General features: G+C 45.3%; 1 protein-coding gene across 8 annotated transcripts in view; it reads right to left on the reverse strand.

The window, feature by feature from the left end:
* TNIK (TRAF2 and NCK interacting kinase) overlaps nt 1-21,733 on the reverse strand; it is a 380,205-nt gene that overhangs the window by 80,786 nt on the left and 277,686 nt on the right. For all 8 annotated transcript variants that reach the window (XM_027583491.2, XM_027583490.2, XM_027583487.2 and 5 more), the window contains 3 exons: nt 15,722-15,897; nt 10,984-11,050; nt 6,987-7,191 (listed from right to left, as the gene is read on the reverse strand). In XM_027583491.2, coding sequence (XP_027439292.1) covers nt 6,987-7,191; nt 10,984-11,050; nt 15,722-15,897 — 448 coding nt within the window. The remainder of the gene's footprint in view (nt 1-6,986; nt 7,192-10,983; nt 11,051-15,721; nt 15,898-21,733) is intronic.

Raw genomic sequence — 21,733 nt, forward strand, 5'->3', positions numbered from 1 at the left:
ACTTGGCCTCTGCACGAATGTGCCATTCAGTCATTTAAAAACCATTGATTTCTCCTAATGATGTAAATGAATTTCTACTAGTATAACAAATATTCTTCCCAAGACATGAATAAAAGCTTACCTGTTGATACATTTATCTTAATAAATTCAAGAGGGTTTTACTACTGCACATAAAAGAGTTTAAACTTTTAGAGATTATACCTCTGACTTCAGCCAAAGGCATCTGCTCCAATAATAATAATAACTAATATCTATTGAGTGTGTTCTAAGTGTTAGTCCCATTCTAAGGTTTTCCGTGAACTAACTCATTTAATCCTCATGACAGTCCTGGAAGGGAAATGCTACTGTTCTTTCTAGTTTTACAAATGAAGAAACTGAGGCACAGTCAAAGAACATACATTTAATAAGGAAGACAACTGTTAACCAACATACTACCATCAACAGAATCTCCCCCAAATGCTCTGTTGCCCGTGGGAATTTCCAGAGCTTTAGTATGATGTCCTTAAAGACATGTGCAAGTTTCTGCTGTTCACCACCCCCATCCCCTTCTCTTTGGTTTAAAAACAGCTGGGAGAAACTATATAGGTTCCCAAGAATAACCTTGCTGGCCAGTGGCTGCTCTGGGTTTGGGCTGCAGCTGGTACAGCTTCTCCGAGACGAGTCTGGTTACCCCGAGTGGAAGCGAATGCCAAGAGAGAATGCGAGCCAAAGCTGACCATGAATGGATGAGCACGTAACTATGAAGAGTTCTCTAAACAGAAGCACAAACTGGGGCTCATGAGCAATCTTTAAACTAGATCGGACAAGTCCTTCAGAACAGAGATCTGTCCAGCTTTGGGCAGTGGACAGAGTTCTTTCACCCCCATCTTCCTGGTTAATCACCAGCGCAACTTAGGTGGTGGGAACAAGCTTTGTCGGGGGCCTCTCTGTAGAGCCCCGGGAGCGGGGCTGGGGAGACTCAGAGAGCGGCCAGGGCATGCCAGAGGCTCACGGCCGCCCTCGGGTCCAAATCGACGTCTTCGCACCCCAAATTCAGATCTCACTTCCTGAGCAGATTGTTTCCCTTTCTCCCAAACAGGAAATGAATGCATTTTTAGAGAGTACAACACAAAAACTACCTTTTTATATAACGTCTTGCCATTGAAAAAAAAATGAATGATGTTATCTCACTCGACCTTTGGGCAGAGTTCTGCAAAGCTGGCTCCTTTAACTTGTTCCTTATGCTGGAATACTCGATTTTCTTTGCAATAACATCAAATTCTCCTGGTGTGCCTTCTGCACCCTTATCAGTCTTCTTTGCTGGCTTCTCCTGTCCTGTTCTATGTTCTCGGAATACAGGCCCGTGGTCTCCTCTGTTCTCGATGGATACTTCCAGTACCACAAGCCAGTAATTCCCATTTTATCCCATCCCAACCTCCCTTCCCTGGCTCTCTCCATATAATCCACCTGCAACCTTGGCATCACCACTGGCCACCTCATAGGCTCTTAAATTCACCGTCTTCCAAACTGATCTTATCCTCCTGCTCCCAAACCAGGTCCTCCACCCTGATGCTGCAGTCCACATTGGGGACCTTCTGTGACTGCTTACTCTCTTCCATCTCTGATATCTTTCAGCCATCACATGCACATCCTGCACATTCTACAGGCTGCACCCCATCCAAATGTGTACACTTCTCTCAATCCCCCTTCCACCGCCATCCACAAGAACACCACCGTCTGGTCTGCACCAGCTTGTCTCTCTCATTCCACCCTCGCTTCTTCCAGTCACTCAACCTCGCAGCAGCCAAAGTTCCCTTTTAAAAATGCAGATCCGATTGCATTCCCTTGGTTAACACACATCAGTGGTCTTCCACTAGTCTCAGGATAAGATTTAAGAATCCTTAACTTGGCCTGTGAAGCCCTACAAGACTGTGCATTGGCCTCCCTGCCTGGCATCTCTGTGTGCCCCTCCCTCCCAGTCCTTCAGCTGGAATCCCCGGCAGGCCTCCCAGCCAGGCTGGGCTGCTTTCTCTACCCCGCACCTTCCCCAAGTTCGTTCCTTAGCCCGTCACTCCTCTCTACCACAGCAGCCTGGCAATGACAATGAATGGCTATGTGGGTGACTATTGGCCCAGTGCCTGTTTCCCCTACAGATCTGGTGAGCACCAGGGCAGACTGTTTTCCTAGTGTCCAGCATAGTGGAGGTATGAATTCATAAAATTTGTCAAATGGCTGCCTATAGGAATAGGAAAAAGATTTAAATTCTACTGTGCCCTTTTTAAAAAAGCATTGAACCCAGTGTCCTTGAAAGCCCAGCCACTCACCATAAAAAGTTAGATGCTTTTAGGGAATTCACACACATTGAGACTGCTAGGCTCTCATTTTTTATATTAGTGCTCCACTATGACTGGCCAGTAAGATACTGGTGGTTATTTCTCTAAAATTTTTTTTCAGGCAATAGAACCAAAGCAGTTATAATATCTTTTAGCTAGAATTGGCTATTTCTATAACTGGCCAATGTCATGACAGTCTTGAAGGACACTAAATGAGATGCAGGTGTCTGAAGAATAAAGCTTACCACCATCGAGCAGTTTGGTGCCCGCGGGGTCAATTTGATTATTCCTGTGACTTAAAGATATTCTCCTCCAGATGAAGGCATAGAATGCTCTCAGCAAGTTGAAAAAAAAAAAAAAACGTATAAATCACTAAAATCATTCCCAAACTCTTGAGCACAGTTAAGCATCACCACAAATCTTTTGGTCAAGGTTCTGTCTGAAAAGATGACCAGGGTAAATGCCCTACTGATTCTTAGACTCCTCTCCTGCATCCTGCCCCTGATTCTTGGACCCTAACTCTGTGATGGAGAATAAAACAAGAGGGATTTTGTGTAGGCCAAGTGATAGAAATTTTTATTGAACTAAATAAAAATAAAAGAGGCCTTCTTTGTACTTTCCTCACTATTGATGGACTCATTCATCTTAGCTAGGTTTAATCAATTTCCTGGAACTTAGTTATAAATTGTACTTTATCAGTGGTCAAAAGCTGAAAGTCTTATACCCAACATTTCATTGGTCCAAAGCCATGTCCTTTTCATGTAGCTGATCAATAATTATGTTCAGTGTACGAAGTCCTTCTAAGAATATACGGATACTGACTTAGACCCTACCCAAATCCACATGGTTATCCATAAATAGGAAAGGACATGCAGGACTTCCTTAGAAACCAAGCCTCTGGTAGGAGGTGACACCTGAGATTGCCGGGGAAGACAAAGGCTACAATCTACACAGCCCTGTGTCACCAAAGGGGCATCTGACGGGCCTTTATTTGAGAATGGGAATGGTTTTCCCAGGATGCCTACAAAAGCCCACCTGACCTACAAGGAAGCTAAGTTTGCAAGTCTAACTGTGGGCTTTAACTGCCTCCATGTGCCAGGGTAGATCAAGTTCCTACTCTGGACACAGCAAACACAAGTCGTCACCATGGGCCAGAGCTGCAGACATGGGTGGGGATCCAGCAGGGGCAGGATGCAGGAGAGGGGTCCCTGGTGACAGAGACGGTTATTACTTAAAGGTTCAAAAATTATAGCCATCTGAGTGTTCAGTATTTCTTTTTCGTCTCAGTGGGCAATAGGAGCAAGATGAAGGATCAATAGATAAAGCGGTATAATCTCTTAATATCCCGTGGTCACAAGTGACTGACGAGAAGCCAGGGCTCATGCATGTTGGCTGGTGCATAAATCGAAGTGTCCTTGGGCACACTGTTGTCTTCAGTGCAAGTGGGCACTCGGAGGGCATGTCCCCGTGGATGCGTGTGCCTCGCTGAGTCTGAACTCTGACTCGCCTCCAAGATAGAGGTTCCAGAAAGTGCCACAGAAGAGACACAAGGAGGCCTTGGCGGTAGCTCTGATGGGGAGCATGAGAGCCAGAATCCATGTCAAAAAAGAGCACCTGCTGGGTGCAGCTTCTTTGCCCTTGCTCAAAAATCCTTAAGTTCTCAGAGGAAAAGACCACAACAGCAGAGGCCAGGTAGAGAATATGGGAAAACATGACTGGCTTATCAGCTGAGAGGCAGGATGGAGGCAGTGACAGTGCTTGGGCTCTGGAGTCCAATCTCCTGGGCTTGAAACCTGTTTTTTCCCCAAGCTGTGTGATCTGTAGCAAGTTATTAACCTCTTTGAGACTCGGCTGCATTATTTTGAGACTGTGGGTTATTGTGAGGATCAAATGAGATGATTCAGGTGAAGTGTGGAACAGAGTACCTGTCGTAGGGTAAATGCTTTGGAAAGTGTTAGAAATTGTTATTTTAGCAACTTGATGAGAAAACATATAAAGCCCAAATAAATCGTATCAGGTAAGAAGGGACAAAAATATAGATTAAAACAAAACAAAACAATACAAAACAATACAATGCATCCTCTGAAAAGCCTGCATTAACTGAGGATCTAGGCTCAAGGGCCAAAAGTGCATGTGTGCATGCACGGGCATATTTGCATTCTTGAGTATTTGAAATGTTCTGTGGGGTGACAGTGGGGATTTTCTAGGGTTTACACGGTAAGTGCCTTTAGCTTGAAAGTAAGGGTAACAAATTGCTAGGCAAGGAGCCCACTAACTAAGGCAAATGGTCAAGGTTTGCAGGGTGTGAGGCTCCAGGGAGGTGGCGGCCTTTGGAAATACTCTTGGAAGGAACAAACCACAAGCAACAAAGCAGGAAAGGCAGGATGTGGGGGGCAGAGCCTGATAGGACACTGCTTAGGTGAGGGGAGAGGTGTGACCAGAGTCTAAAGGAATAAACATGGGGTCTAGCCAACGGAGGCATCTGGTTCATAGGAGAACTAGAGGAAATGGCACAGCTCTGGGTCGAGGGCTCGTACAAGAGACCCCAACTGGCCCCAACTGGCCCCAACTGGCCTGGGTGGGCTGCAGCTGCCAGGAATTTCAATTTGTGCCCAGGAGAGGAACCAGAGGTGGGGTGGGCATGGGCACAGCGGCACTCTGAGCCTCACTTCTGAGAGCTGCCGAATTAGCACCCACCCCTCCCTTCAACACTGCCTCTGCCTGGGCCTTTGAAGGTCTCTGCCCCACAGCACTATGGGGACTCCGTCTACTACAGCATCATTCTCAGAATAGAAGACAGTGAACTTCACACTTCTCACGCACTGAGCATTCTTCGCGCTGACAATACGACAGACTTATAAACTCAAACTGGAAAGTGTTTCACTTGCCTACTGCTGTTTGCAGAAGCCTGCAAGGTCCAGTTCTGAGGATCACAGTTCAAGGCTTTGATTACTTATCTATACTTCCCTTCTTGGGCCTTGTGTGGACATCGAGATCAGACAGACCCGGGTGCGAACACTGTGCACTTACTGGCCCTGGGACATGGGACTAATTACTTCCCCTCCCTGAACTTCAGTTTCCTGTGTGTTAAGCGGGGTTTGTATGCATTCTGCATGAGGGGCAATGGCTGTATGCAAAGAGAGAATGATAGTAGATGAGATCCTGGATATAAGCGAAGAACCTCACCCAAGAGCTGGTGCACAGAAGTCACTTAATAACTGCAACTGTTGGGGCACCTGGGTGGCTCAGTTAATTGGCTGCCTTTGGCTCAGATCATGATTCCAGGGTCCTGGGATTGAGTCCGGCATCAGGCTCCCTGCTTCTCCCTCTGCCTGCCACTCACCCTGCTTGTGCTCTCTCTCTCTGTCTCTTCCCCTCTGTCTCTGACAAATAAATAAAATCTTAAAAAAAAAAAATAATTGCAACTGTTGGGTCTTGTTGTTGCTGGTCTGTCTATAAGGACATATGAGGTTGATGGGATTTTACTGCACACTGGAACGGAGGCCCTCACTGATTTCAACCAGGGCTGCTGGACCTAGATGGGCCAACTGAAAAGCAATCTGCTCTTGGTGCCCACAATCTGCCAGCTTCGAACTGCAGCGGCACCTGACAAAGCAAGTGAATTGCCGTGAACTGTTAATGAGGAGCAAGATGGCGCCTGGGAGCCCCGTAAAATGGCTACCCCATTCCTGTGACGTTGGTTATCCTCTCATCTGCCATCTGGCTTTCCCAGTGGTTATGCTCTCAGCTGCCTAACTGTCTAGAGGCTTTGATTTATCCGATAAAGGAAGGTGGCCACAAGGCCACAAAGGTGAGGGCCTCACCTGGGACAAGCCCCCCGGGAAAGCGTGGCTGGTGCTACGGTTGCCTACACAGATGGCCACAGTGCCCGCCGGTGAAGGCCAGGGTGGCCCTCCAGCTGGAGGACAGGCCCTGAATACTAAAGGGTGTATGGAAAGCCTTGGGCCGTGCTTTCCCCAGTGTTCAGCGGAGTAGCTAAGGCAGACCCTGCTTTTCCATACTTGACATTTCACCTGCCTGCCTAGTCACTGCGGTCTAGTTAACACCTACATAGGCCCTCTCAATCACGGACTCGTTTATTCCTCTATGGGTTCGTTCATGCCACAAATATCCACGAGGCATCTACCGTGTGCGCGGCCCTCTTCTAGGCGCTGGAGATACATGATGGAGAGATACATCAGGGATGAAAGAGACAAAACCCTCTGTCCTCAGGAGCTCACACCTCAGTTTAAAACCCAGGAAGGTACATAGAGAGTGTGTGTAAAGATGGAAAGAGCTATGTAAAAATAATAAGGTGGGGAAGGGCAACAGGATGAGCTAGAGGGAGGGGGTGCAATTTGAAGAAAGGTGGCCAAGGAGGCTGCACCGAGGAGGTGATATCTGAGTAAGACTTGAAGGGGTGAAGGCCTTTACCTGCTTTTCCAAGGTGACCACACCAAGGTCACACGGCCACCCCCTGCCTAGCAAGGGAATTCCTTTGCTTGTGAGAGCGCCCAGGCCTCATCCCATTTCACAAGCTCAGGTGTGTGCTCCCAGCGGGCCACGAGTCCCACAAGGCTGAGAGCCCAGCACAACACTGCACACCCAGGAAGCTCTGCGGCCGAGAGGTGCGCGCGCGCGTATGCGCGCGCGGCAGCCCCAGCGGGCCCTCACCTCCTCCAGCCGCCGCCGCTGCTCCTTCTGCTCCTCTATGCGCTTCTGGCGCTCGGCCAGCAGCTGCCGCTTGTGCTCCTCGTTCTCCCGCTGCTGCTGCTCCAGCTGCTGCCGCCGCAGGGCCTCCGAACGCTCCTTGTTGGCCAGCTGGAGCCTCAGGAAGTCCCGCCGCAGCGTGGACTCCCCTGGCAGGTTCAGGATGGAGCTGCGGGCAGGAGAGAGAGAGACGGGGAGGCTGCGTGTGGCGAGGGCCGCCTCACCCCCGCGCTGGGGGAGGCCGGCCGGGCCAGCAGCTCGCCTGCGCGCGGGGACGCGAGCCACACGGGCCGGCCACGGGCTCTCGGGCCCGCTGCTACTCACAGTACTCAGCCCCAGAGAAACAGAGTCATGGGCACCACAGAACAGTGTGCAGCCTCCTTTTCACGGTGGCCATGGGCAGGCGCATGCTGTCACCATCCCGAGAGAGAGGTCCCCCTCTCTCCAGGACCGTCCTCACTGCTCCCTTGCCCTGGTGACCCGCAAAGATCTGCTTCTAAAGGTTTTAGGGAGCGTGCGAGCCCTAGGGCTTGGATCAGCTGAATTTTCACGTTTAAGAGAGGCATGAACAAAGCCAGCAAATGAAAGGAACAACCGGGAGCAACAAGGGAACGTGTTCTACTAAGAGGACATCACCATCCCCGTATCACCTCCGCGACGCCTTGCACCCAGACCCAGGAGGCAAATGACAGGCTGCTCGTGTGAAGACGTAATAAGCCAGGGAGGGAAAACATCAGAGTCAAGGTCACCACAGAGTAGAATATGAACCCACATCTGAGAGTTCAGAGCTGTTTCACTGCACCACGATTAAAGGGAAGTGACATGGTTTGGCTCTGGAACGGATGGTGTAGCAAGGACTTCAACCCAGCTCACGGATCTCTAGATTCCGTTGAAGTACTGTGGGCCTCAGTTTTCTCATCTGTAAAATGGTAGTTGTGCATCATGTGCATATGTGTGTGTCCCTGGTGGTCTAGGGCTTCTCTATTCACATCTCACTGCATGTGAACAGCTCAAAGTTACACTCTTTGGTTGTGCATAGCAGCCTAACAGGGAGGTGGGGCAGGCTCCTATTTGTTCACGCAAACCTAGCCCTTTTAATCTTGCTGGCGACTTCCACTTGAAATAGATCCATTAAATAACTAGTGAGCCGTTTTTATGTCACAAGCACTGTAAGAGGCTCTAGTGGATAGAGCAGCAGCTAAACCAACTCTCTCTCGGGTGCCTGGGTGGCTCAGTCGTTGGGTGTCTGCCTTCAGCTCAGGTCATGATCCCGGGGTCCTGGGATCAAGTCCCACATCGGGCTCCCTGCTCAGCGGGAGACCTGCTTCTCCCTCTCCCGTTCCCCCTGCTTGTGTTCCTGCTCTCGCTGCTCTCTCTGTCAAATAAATAAATAAAATCTTAAAAAAAAAAAAACTCTCTCTCTCTCATGATCTTCTTGCGGGGAAGAGAGACAGAAAATCATTAGACAAATGGCTGCAAATAACATAATTTCACATATGAACAGGCTCCATAGAAGACGTAACAGTTTAAGAGTTACAGTGGTAGGAGGCTGGGACAGGGATTAAGGTTCTGCTTCAGATGGGGTGATCAGGGGAGACCTCTCTGAGAAGGTGCCAGATGAGCTGAGACTCAAATGATGAAGAGTCGGCCCCACGAAGAAGTAGGGGAAGAACCTTTCAGGCAGAGAGGAAAGCAAACGTAGAGGCCTGTGGTGGGAACAGGTGGGGCCTCTCCGAGGACTTCCCAGAGCAGAGTGAAGGAGAGAGGTGGCCCGGGAGGAGGCCAGGGACACTGGGCGGACCCGGGGAGCCACGGGGCATGGAAAACACGCACGGAAAGCTTATAGTCAGGACATTGACGTGATGGGGTTTGTTTGGCTGCCTAGGGACAACTGTCCGCAGAGGGCCACCAGCTGGGCTGCTGCGGCAGTGGCTCTGTGGGGCGGGGCGGGGCAAGCGGACAGAGGAGGAGAGAAACATTGGTGGCAGAGTTAACGAAGCCGGTTGATGGATGCGGTGTGTGGAGTGAGCGATGACTTGCAGGTTTTGTCTTGGCACCTGGACAGTGGTGGTGATGCCAACTGGGGTGGCAAATGGGGGGCGGGGAGCAGGTTTGGTGGCAGTTGACGAGGGGATTATTCTGTGTTGGACAGTGTAACCACTGTGCAGTGTGACTGTCATCTATGCCCAAAAATGACATAAAAAGGCTTCATTCTTGAGGTCTTACAGACAGTGCTTGGATTCCACGAGCACGCCTCCTCTAAAACTTAACAGCTTTTGTGTAGAACACTAAAACAAACCCCAAGTGACAGTGCTTATGTACACAGGCCACAAGCAGGACTTGGGGAACCATGCACACGAGGAGTCTCCATTAATATAAACGGATGCAGAATCCATGTCAGGCGATTGGAGCTGTAGTAGAGGCTCAATCATCATTGGTGTGTGGCTTGGGTGCCATCTTTGGGCTCTCACCCCATTTCTAAAATGAGATAACCACTGTCCCTTTCTACTTTTCAGGATTTCATGAAGATTAATTACATGGGTCCATAAGACAGGACTTGGAACATAATCTTCAATGTGATATTATGATACGTTACAATTATCGAAGTGTTAAGGCATGGCTAGGTCAGCCCTCTAAGTGACTCCTAACACGCGGTTTGGCAAGTACTAGTTAAAACAGGGCTTCTCAGTTCTATAGAGAGTGATCAGTAGGGCTGACATGACATCTGGGTGAGCTTTGGAAAAAGAAGAATAGTACGCAACTTCTCTGAGAGCAGGGCACTTGGCTCTTTGCCTTTATAAGAACGTTCATTTTCTGTGTCACTACTTGACAAACATCATCTTTATGCAGCTAAACTGGGGGAAGCCAATATGTAAAGCATCGGATGGAAGGAAAAATTCTCCTTCAGTCTTTGACCTTGATAATTCCTGTATCAGGTGCAGAGAAAAACTGGACGGCCCCATAAGCCCCTCCGTCTTCCAGTAGTTTAGCAATAATCCGGCTTTGTATCTAACTCAGAAAAAGAAGCCACTAGCTTGTTCTAGCAGGGACGACGGAGCTGGCCCCTTTCCTGAGCAGGCAGCTCTGCCTCAGCAGTATGGGAATTTCTCCTCCTGGACCCCTGGAGTCCCCTCCTTGGATGGCTAGAGGAAGGGGACCCATTTCCCCAGTGAGCCTCCCGCTAGTGCGTTTTCCCCAATAAATCTCACTTCACTTACACTGACCATGGTGTGTGTGCCTGTGCCACTCAACTCACCAAACTGCCACCAGCTGAATTCTCTCACGGAAGAGAAATCCTGGCAATGTGAGCACACTAACCTTAATTATTCATACACAGACTGGAAGAAGTTGGAATCAATGTCAAGTGAAATTCAAAACGCACGGGTCATAACAATAAAGCAACACTGATCCTGGAGTCCAACATGTGACAACTGGAATGAGCAAGAAATTTTCTATTTAGGGTTCCCCTCTAGAGTGTGATTTGATTTCCTGGAAACCATTTCCTCTTGGATGAGCTTGTGGTGAAAATACCAAGACATGTGACAAGGACAGTGGCTGCCCAAATGGGCTTCTCAAAGGTATGAAGTAACGAACTGAATAATTCGAGTCCAAAAATACCACTTAGGTCTCCTGAAAGTCGTAGTTTTAGGTCCTTTGAGTCTTGCATTACCCAGATAATTGCCTCCTACCCATTCCACCCGTGACATACGTGAGGAAACAAGGTCTTAGAATAGAGACCATAAATCTTAGGGGACAAGGTAAAGAATACGCTGATTTCCACGTTTTTGTAAGAGTGTGCCTGGGGACATTTTCCCAAATTAATGAGTATGTTCATGGGCAATAAATTAAATAAGACCACCTTGCTGGATTCTTAAAAATGAACCTATAAATCAAAAGGAAGGGAGTTTCACACAAGCACAATTCAGAACGCGAGAAGAAGACTTGGCCTTTATTTTCCTACCTGGGCTCTCCCGAGTCATTCTCCTCCTCTTCTTCCTCACTTCCACTGTACTCATACTCGGTCTCATCTAAAGAGAGACTCACAGAATGTTAGTGCACAAAAAGATGCTACAGCTCAGCCAATCCCACCCCCCTCGTTTTATATGTAAGTAATCTGAGGCCCAAAGAGTTGTCATTAATGCTGACCTGGGACAGACAGGCTCCAGGCCTCCTGACTTGTGGTATAACAGTTCCCACCAGCTGAGCTGGATTTGAGAACGTGGAACTCACATCCAAGACTGTTCCAGCTGACTCGAGATATCTGTCCCTAATGCCTGCTGTTCAATGAGAAGGAACTGAAGAATAATTGTTCGGTTTGTGTTAACTCCCATTAGAGGACTATCTAAACCAATCTTTATTGGCCCACTATTCACTTACTGTCTGTATTAATCATTTTTTAAGTAAGAGTTTTATTATGACTTACATGGACCCACAAATTGTCTTAAATATCTCGATAAACACCAGAAAGAAATTTGACAGCGCGTGCTATTAGAAATAGAGCATTAAATGACCCACCGGGGACATTCATTTAATTCAGTAATATGTTAAGCAAGTTAACACGTAATAATGAATAAGATTGAGTCTTTGCTTTGGAGGAGATCAGAATCTAATGGGCGAGATGGACAAGTAGGTAATCAGATCTGCCATGATTATTAAGAAATTAATCTTTATTGGGTGTCACCCTGCTAGATACTTTACTTACGTTCTCCCATTTATTTTGCTTAAAATCCTTTAACATACTACCCACTTTTCAAGCGAAGACGCTATTACAAGAGGGTGACAGGACCAATGGCTTACTAATAAAAGACCGATCAATCTGGGATTTGGATTTAGAATTCCATCCAGAACTTCTCCAACTTTAAAACTAGTGTTCTTTCCAACATATTATATGCTAAATAGAAATCTATAAAAAGAGCAATGGGATAATAGAGAAAGGAGCAAAGTCCATTGGTCATAATGGGGGAAGGGGCCAGCAAAGTCTTTTGAGGAGGAAATGAGCTGGGCCTTGCAATGTCAGTGATCCTGTTCCAGACAGATGGCAGCTGAAAGTGGTGGGAAAGGGCATTCTAAGCAACATAACCACGTGAGTAAGGCTGATAGTAGTACAGGGCATGACATGTCCACAATGAATTGTGAATGGCTAGATGTCTGGCTGTGAGAAAAGACAGAATGAGTAAGCCTAGCACATCTGATACGACTTCTTGATCCTTATATATACCTTGCTGAGGACTTTTCTGTGGGCAATGGGGAATTTTGGAAGAGCTTTTAATTTTGAGCAAGGGAGGGTCACATTACTGTGATCCTTTCATAGTTGTGGGTTAGTAATTACAACTTTGAAGGCCCTTGCGTAGCCTTAAAAAGGAACCAAAACTGCAATTTGGCTGTGTTACCACCAGGAGGCAGCACCTATGACAAGAACTAAACACTCCGCCTTCCCTACTCTTCAGCCAGTAAAGAGATAATGAAAAGGTATTGAGCAGGGCACATGTTGTGACGAGCACTGGGTGTTATACTTAACTAATGAGTCACTGAACACTACATCAAAAACTAATGATGTACTATACAGTGGCTAACTGAACATAATAAAAAAAAAGAAAAGGAGCCAAAAGCACAGTGACTTCAAGTATATTTTTTAAAATCACAAGTTAGCTTCAAATATTTAGATATGCACAAAGTTTTTGGGCTATTTATTTTTTTGAGTATGATTTCACCAAAATGTAAAGGACCTTCATAAAGTGTTTCACTCTTCCACACTGAAAGCTGACTATTCCAAACTTTCCTGAAATGAATCAACAGAGAGTTTGAAGTAAACTGCAGAAATTTTATCTAGCAAAGGGAAATTCTAGCAAGGGAAAGAAGCACACAACTAATCCAAATATTTCTACTCTCTAGGGTAAAACCTTCATTTGTCAGGCCCTTCAATTGTAATACTGCACCTGAATCTGGTCTCATTGCTTTTATATTACTGGCATAAATTAGCATATGTCAACATACCTTAAGGAAAAAATAGTATCAGGTTAAAAAAATCATAAATCGATTCTCATTAAAATTGTTTGATTGTACCAAAAGCTGGTCTTAGAGCTACTAAGAGAGTGTGAAAGTCCTAGAGGAAGTCAATTAAGTCATTTGATGAAACTGAGCAAATGGAATGAGCCCTCGCTTGATCGATACTCTTTCTGGGGAGCAAAGAAGAAGGCTTCTGATGGCTCTAAACCTAAACGGAATTAGGTTCCTTACATTACCAGGTCACTCTTTAGTTCATCTCCTACCAAGAACCTTACACTTCTACTCTGCAGAGAAAGAACATATTAAAAATAGTCTATTGTCATAGAATGGGAGTTCTGAGTCACATTCCAGCATCTGTGCCCCCCAAATGTGAAAACAACTCAAGGCACAAGCTTTACCCATTCTATTCACAGGTCAAAGGCAAAGAGGTCACGAGTTCTCAGAAAGTAACTCTGAATCGTGCTGAAAAATTATAGGTCAATAAAGAACTTTTTATATAAAAATAGCTAATATTTATTGAGTACGTTTATATGCCGGACATTGTATTAAGACATTTTAATGCCTTATCTCATTTAATCTGCAACAATACCAGGTGATACGGATTACTATCATATCCCCTCTCTTATTTTAAAGATGAGAAAACTGGGATGAAGTTCACGTACCTATTCAGGGGGTAGAGCTAGAATGGGAACTCAGAATTTGAATCTGGAAGCAACAGGCCCACAGAAAAAAAAACTTCCCTTTTAGAGAAGTCAGCCTTTAATGGTTGCGTGTTTGATGAAAAATCAGTTCTGGATTTCTTTTTTTTTTTTTTTTTGGAGGAGTGGGAGGAGCAAGGGCAGAGGGAGAGGGGGAAAGAGAGTCTCAAGCAGACTCCATGCTCAGCACTCAGCGTGAAGCCCAACACGGGGCTCGATCTCACGACCCTGAGATCATGACCTGAGCTGAAATCAAGAGTCGGACGCTTAGCTGACCGAGCCCCCCAGGCCCAGTCCTGGAACTTTCTGATCTTGACTTACCTATTTCTCTCATGCTTGGTTCTTTCTGGTTCCTTCAATTCCCCTCCCAGCATCACCTGACAGACACCTCATCCCTCTCCACCCACGAATAACTGGAGATGGGCCTCCTTTTTTGTTTGTTTGTTTGTTTTGTTTTGTTCAAGGGGGTTTTTATTTATATATTTATTTTCCAGGGCTGTAAAAATTTTATGTTCAATCAAAACAGGCAATGAAACTTCATTTCCTATTTAGCACATGAAGTAAAAATAGTTTGATCCTCAAACATTTAAAAGTGTATCTTTTATTTTAAATTGAAGTACAGTTGACATACACTATTTCATTAGTTCAGGTGATGGACCTCCTTTTTGGCTTAGCCTCATAACCTCCTACTCCTGAGTCGAACCGATCGTACATTTCCCTGAGTTCCCGAGACTGGCAGCCAGGAAGAAACCCTTCCCTTGAAACTTCACTGAGGTTTTCTCCTCCTGCTCAACCCCCTGCTGCTCTTACCTCTGCCCAGTCTTGACTCACACTGCTCACCGCCCACCCCACATACCTGCTTGTACCTCGCCACATTACAGACAGTAACTGCAGAAGCAAAGAAGGGGAATTCAAATAGAAGGAGAGCACCCTCCATCCTGTGCTGCCCACCACCCTCTGATGCACCATCTGGCTTGGAAAGAATAGAGAAGGGTGTCCAGGACAGAAGGGAGGAAAGGCACATGGCCATGTGCCTCGCACCTTTGCTGCCCGGTCTTCCCCTTTACTCTCCACTCTGCACATGCTCAGTGCTCACCTCTCCAGCCCTATAATACCTCCTCACTGTTATTCCCTCCTCCCCCCTACCCCGCTGCTCCTCCTGCCTCCAACCAGTGGGACTCACCCTGTCTGTCCTCTGGATCTTTCCCTTTCCTCCCCATACCTCAACCTTCCGTACCTCCCACCCACCTAGGCACAAGACCTGCCCCAGACCACGTGAGTTTTCTCCTTGGTCAGGATGCTAGATAAGGAGGTCTGAGTCTCTGTTCAAACAACCAGGATACAGTCCCAGGGCTCCAAGTTTGCCTCCTGTCCTTTCCACTGATGCACGGAAAAGACAGTGTGGTACAACAGCTAGAGCCATAAGAGATAAGACTTTTGACTCTATAAAATAAAGAAGCGCATTAAACGATCTTCCAGCTCAAAGTTCAATGTTCCATATATCAAGCCTGGTGATGCTGTGACTATAAGAAAATTCATTCTGACTTCTGAAATAAATTTGAAATGAGCCTCCGAGCACAAAAACTTAAATGTTGAAGACTGCCGGGAAAGAAAAATGTCGACTAAGTGGAGTTTTTTTTATCGTTGTTGTTTTTAGGTTGTCTTCTGTCGGTTTTTAGTCTTCAAAACATGAATAGTCATTTAAACTAAGAAAATCACTTGTCATATTAAACCACTTCATAGTATTACTCAACATGACTTTTTGTCAGTGCCTGGAAAAGGTAATATTCCTTACAGTTCTAACCCTTCATGAAGATTCCATTTCACAGTCTCACTCCACTGATGCCTACAGGCTGCAAGCTCAGAGGCAGCCCTTCACACTAAAGAATAATGCAGGCCCACCTGAAACCCCCACGGCCACCTCCAAATATATCAAGAGCCCATGACCCACTCCATCTTTTGTTTCCTTTGCTGAAATCCAAATGTGCTTCTAACCTTTCTCTCCTCGCTTCTTCTTTGTTCTGTCAATATGGTCCTTGAGTTGAATGCGGACCTGTCGTTCATTAGGTTGGTCTCGTATAAATGGATGCTTCATCAATTGTTCTGTTGCTGGTCGCTGGCTGTGATTCTTTACCAAGCAGCTCTCAATAAATGACTGGAATTTTTTTGACCTGCCACGTGAAAGAGATGAACCCACAGATAAAAAGACAATCCAAAGAAAAAGCAAACTTCCATTTTCTAAGACACTACAATGAAAAAAAAGAAAACAGGTGCAATTAGTCAACACAGGGATCAACCAATCACAAAATAGGTCTAGAACTTTATTAAGTACAATGGGGTTCAAAGGCATCATCACCATCAACACACAATTCAGGCAATGTACGGGAGTTACACGCATAAAAGCATTTTTGCACAATTTATATATAATATCACACAAGAGACCAAAAGGAATCAGAGAAGAGAAAGACCTTGGTGAGAGTCACATCTGGAAGGTCCATTGTAATGAGGGTACCTGAGTTGCGCTTTAAAGAATGAAGAGGAAATCACTCTGGGAAGACAGTTCAGGGAGGCAGGAAATAGTGAAAAACTAAGGCTGGGGCTGAGCACACTATACGTTGGGGCACACTGAGGTAAGCTGTCTAAATGAGGCAGAAAATGAAAGCTGGGGGAGAGCACAATCAGGGTTGGCTAGGTAAGGAGGAGTAAGTTTTGTAGAAATGAGAAAGATTCTTACTTGGTAAAGTGAACTTGGTTAGGCAAATTTTTTAACTGGTAATTTCAAAATTACTTTTGAACTTTGCTCTCCAATTAATAAGAACAAGAGTGTATGTGTATGTTTGCTATCAACCCAAGGACTTGGAAACTTAGGGACTAAGTTCATACCCAGACGTGCACTTATCTCCCTCTAGAAAGGCACTATTTCCCCAAAGATAAACCCTGTGCCAGAGAGTCACAGGGCAGGGGAGAGCTGAGGAGAGACACCATAGTAATGAGTAGGGGAGCAAGTCCACACCGTGGTAGAAATTAACGGTGGACTTTGGCTATGATTCACGAGTTGGGCATGCATGTTTTGGCCCAAGAAATTGCCCAGTATCATAAATAATTACTTCATGACTATAGAGCATGACTTTCTGGTGTGCCCCACTGGCAGCTTGGCACATCACCCTCAGAGACCTTAGGGGAACTCTGGTCACCCTCTTTGCGGCACCCACTCTGCTCAGAGCAGGAGGGAATCCATTTTGTGCTCTCTGTCGCCCTCCTGTGGAGCACTGTGGAATAACAGGAGCGGATCCCAGGAGCCAGCTTCCCTGGGTCCGCCAGCAGGCCCCCCTCCACACAGATTTCAGGCTTGAAAGATGTCCTCATCACACAGAACACAATGGTGAGCATGTTCTTTAAAATTCAAATGCAAGAGGGCACTCAATGTAAGAGGGCACTCACAGATGCACCACTCTCCACTTCGGCCCTGGTCAAAGCAGTTTCTCATTTTATTCCATGTTTTTAAAGGACTGAATCATTCATATTGTTTCCTCCCTAAATTTCTAAGCTAAGTTCAAGCTTTCAAATTATTTTACATAGAAGCAGATGTAGCCTGCTATGCTGGGGGTCACCCCAGGATCAATCAGGATCAGCCACCCTGTGGACTGTGGAAAACAGTAATAATAGGGTGGACACTCTGTGCACCTTCTTGCATGTCCTTCAGCCTGTACCCCTGCTTCCTCCACACGGGCGGTCTCCAGTGTCCAGTGTGCCTGAGTCATCTTTGTAGCCGGAGCAGCCTACCTGCCCTCAGATGCTTGAGGAACAAATCAATGCACGCATGGTTATCAGATGCGAGTTCTGGACAAGTGTGTGTGAAATGGCTACCTTCCAATGTGTGCTTGTGAGGGACAGACAGGGAGGTTTGGAGAGGAGATAATATTGAATATGTTTTCTTTTTCAGGCCCACCAGACAAATCCGTGGAGACACAAATGTGATATCACCTAAGGAGAGACTTTGTGAAAAAAATCCATCATGGAATAATGGGCTGTCCTAAGGAATAAACGGAAGAGAACGAGGTGAACATGCATAAAGAAATAGACAAGTTCCACATGGCACTTTTCTAGGTAGAAAATCAGTATCAAGAACATGAAAACAAAAACAAATTAAGACAGGGAGCTGTTGAATATTCATTAGCAATGCAAATGAAAGCTGTTTTTTTTTCCTGCTTGCGACTAGAAGGAAGTGCTTTCTTTTTATAAAGTGCTCAACTATTAATTAGAAGGTGATAAATAAAAGAAATCACATCCAATTTAAACATGAGATCCAGACTTGATAAACTGTGCATTCCATTCCCCAATACTGACACCTAAAAAAAGGCAGTGGCAACTAGGAGGAGAGAGTGTTCAGAGTTCAGCAGAACCAGCTGTGGTACAGAGTTCTCGTTCCACTATCTCTTCCAGTGGGAAGGAACCTTCGGAGATATTCAGGAGAATAACTCTGGGTCCAAAGGTTGGGCCAAGATGTGCAGGACCATAAAGCTGGCAACGTATCTCATGTCTTCTTCAAATGGTACCATTTGAAGAGAGAATAATGCTACCTTAAAACAAATCTTCGAAGAAAGATTCATTGTCTCTTATTTGAGTTAGTACGACCAAGGAATCAATATGCTTAATTACACGTTTAATTAAAAGTAAAACCCCCTCCCCTATGTTGAACACCACTTGACTGTTTGCTGAGTTGTGTAATGGGTTTAAAGTACATTTATATAACTTTATTGTTTGCATCTCTGCTGCCAGTAATTTAGTTCTGTCTCTTAAAAAGAAATGCCTAAGATTAGTAATACTAATTTCCCCAGGGTTGGCCTGGAGAGATAGATGTTAATGTTTGGTGCTTACAGTTGGAAGCCCCGGTTCTAATACCAGCCTCACCAAACACTTTATCTTCCCAGAATTTCTCAGCTTATATATTTAATTGTGTTAGAGGAATTAAAAATGCCTGAAAGATTATTACATTAGTCATTATAACCAGTCGGGCTAAAAGTTTTTGATAATCACAGGACTCCCTAAATGTAATTTTGAGCTTTAGAATTTGCATTTGCCCAGAACTACCTTTCTTCTCTACGTTGGGCTCTATCACTTTTTAACTGTGTGACTTTGGGCAGATTATTTAACTTCTCTGTGTCTCAGTTTCCCTGGCTGCAGATGGTGATATTGTAGGATTTATCTCAAAAGACTGCTGTGATGATTCAGTGAATTAATTCATGTAAAATACTTAGGACTTAAACTGTATGTATATAAACATAAGCTGTATGTATGTTTGCTGTTGTTATGATTATTACTATCACGATGATGACAAGGTCCCAGCGACCTCTGACCATGACCAGGCTTAAACAACAGGAGTATCTATCTGCCTTTAGGGCTGGGGGTAGAAATTTGAAGTTCAGCCTCTGTTGAACCGAATAGTGTAGTGTTCTTAAAGGGAATTATTTCACATATATTTGGGTTAGATATGGTAGAGGAAGAGTCAATGGGACCACTCTCTCCAAGGAGACCACACAAAAAAGAATTTTTAAAAACCTGGGCATCAATTTTTGTTTTGATTTTAATAAAGTCCAAAGTCGCATTACTACTAGCAAATTCAGTTAATTTGAAGTATTTTCTGATATTTGCTTTCTATTATTATTTTTTCATTTAGAACACACACACACACACACACAACCCCAAATAGCTTTGTCATTTCTTAAAAAACAACAGTGTCTGTGCTTGGTGGCGCAGTCGGTTGAGTGTCAGACTCTTGGTTTCAGCTCAGGTCGTGACCTCAGGGTCGTGGGATCGAGCCCCGCATCGAGCTCCATGTTCATCGAGGAGTCTGCTTGAGATTTTCTCTCTCTCACCCTCTCCCTCTTCCCCTCATGCTCTCTCTAAAATAAATAAGTAAATCTTTAAAAAACAACAACAACAACAAAGAACAGTGCCTGACAACCCACCAAGAATCAGAACTGGTGTTTCATAAAATAGCAGGAGGGACTATAAGCTTTGGAGTGAAAGCAGAAGGCAGGGGTTCCAGGTTGGATCTAGCAGTGAGGAGCCTGGGACCCTGGATAAGCCAGTTAACCTCACCAGGCCACTGGTCTTCATCTGGAGCACAAGCGGGTTGAACCAAGGAACATTACATCTCTTTCCACTGAGAAGCACTTAAGATTTTTCTTTTTTTTAAAGATTTATTTATTCATTTTATTATTTATTTAATTTTTTAAAATTTAAATTCAATTAATTAATATATAGTGTATTATTGGTTTCAGAGGTAGAGGTCAGTGATTCATCAAATTTTTATAATACCCGGAAGCACTTACGATTTTTCTAATGATCTCAGTCAAGTGCTTCTTTGCCTGTGCGGAAACTTCACATTTAAAGAACATGGGAAAAGAAAAAGACCAATTGTCTTTTATAGGAATGAAGTCCTCCCCGAGTTTCTCCAGAAACTCCTGCAGGAGACTATAGCACTGAGTAGGGCAGGGCAGCCAGGGTGAACATGGTAGGAAGAGAAAGGTGAGGAAATGTGCTGAAGGAGATGGCTGACCCATGTGGGGGAAGTCTGGCCATGCTTAGAGACAGGAGGAGGAAATGGGAGTCCCAACTTACTGCGCATTTGCCCATGGTGACATGGAGACAGAGGCCAAGAGCATCCTGGCCTCTAATTCAGCTGAGGTTAGAATCCTCCCAGAGACCTCATTATTGAATGGCTGGGCCACCTGGGCATTGACTGGAGCCCTGACCACATGACCTCCTCGGCACTGAGGCCGCTCCTCATCTCGCTGATGGGGGTGGAAAGGGCCAGGTTCTGGTGAGTGGGGGTGCTCTCCTCCCACCCCCAACAACAAAGGGGCAAAGAGCAGTGCTCCTGCCTTTCTCTCCCTAATATTAAGGCACAGGAAAAAAATGTTCAGCTGAAAGACTAGTACCCCATTCTCTAACACTCAAACCTTGAACTTAAGAGGCCAGATGATCTAGTAAAGAGAATGGGGGTTACAAACTTGGGAAACTAAAAGATTGTACAGACTTGTGCAAGGAACATGACCCACCCAAGCCTCAGTCTTATAGCTACAGAATGAGGACTAAAAGCATCTGCCTGGTGGGGTTGTGGTTAAGATTAAATTTATATCTATATAATAAATATATACATATACACACATATATAAATTACTGAGTCTGCAACATGCGTATGCCTTCTATGTCCTGTATGTTGTAGGTTTAGCAAGTTAGCTGGAAATGACCCTCAACTGAATGCTTATCATAAAGAGTTCATGGCCCATTTCTACCACAGTGGTGCCCCCCTTTGGCAGTACTTTGATATATACCCTAAGAACAGTGTATTTCCTCTGATAATTCATTAGGCAGAGAAGAGCTGGATATAAAAAGAACATTTTGGAGTTTTGTTTCTTTTGATGGGTGGGAAGAGGGATCCTCTCCCTTAAAAAATAAAAAGAAAATAAATAAAATATTTCACTTCCTCCCAAACACTAGGGCCTATTAAAGCAAACCCTAACTTATTTCTCTTTTTTTGAACATTTTTATTTTATTTTTCTTTTTTTACATTTTATTATTTATTTATTTATTTATTTTGACGTAGCGTTCCATGATTCATTGTTCGTGTATAACACCCAGTGCTCCATGCAGAACGTGCCCTCTTTAATACCCATCACCAGGCTAACCCATCCCCCACCCCCTCCCCTCTAGAACCCTCAGTTTGTTTCTCAGAGTCCATAGTCTCTCATGGTTCATCTCCCCCTCCAATTTACCCCCTTCATTTTTCCCTTCCTACTATCTTTTTTTTCCTTAACATATAATGTATTATTTGTTTCAGGGGTACAGGTCTGTGATTCATCAGTCTTACACAATTCACAGCGCTCACCACAGCACATACCCTCCCCGGTGTCCATCACCCAGCCACCCCATCCCTCCCACCCCCCACCACTCCAGCAATCTTCAGTTTGTTTCCTGAGATTAAGAAACCCTAACTTATTT

The sequence above is a fragment of the Zalophus californianus genome, chromosome 1 (genome assembly GCF_009762305.2).
Source record: "Zalophus californianus isolate mZalCal1 chromosome 1, mZalCal1.pri.v2, whole genome shotgun sequence".
Lineage (NCBI taxonomy): Eukaryota > Metazoa > Chordata > Mammalia > Carnivora > Otariidae > Zalophus > Zalophus californianus.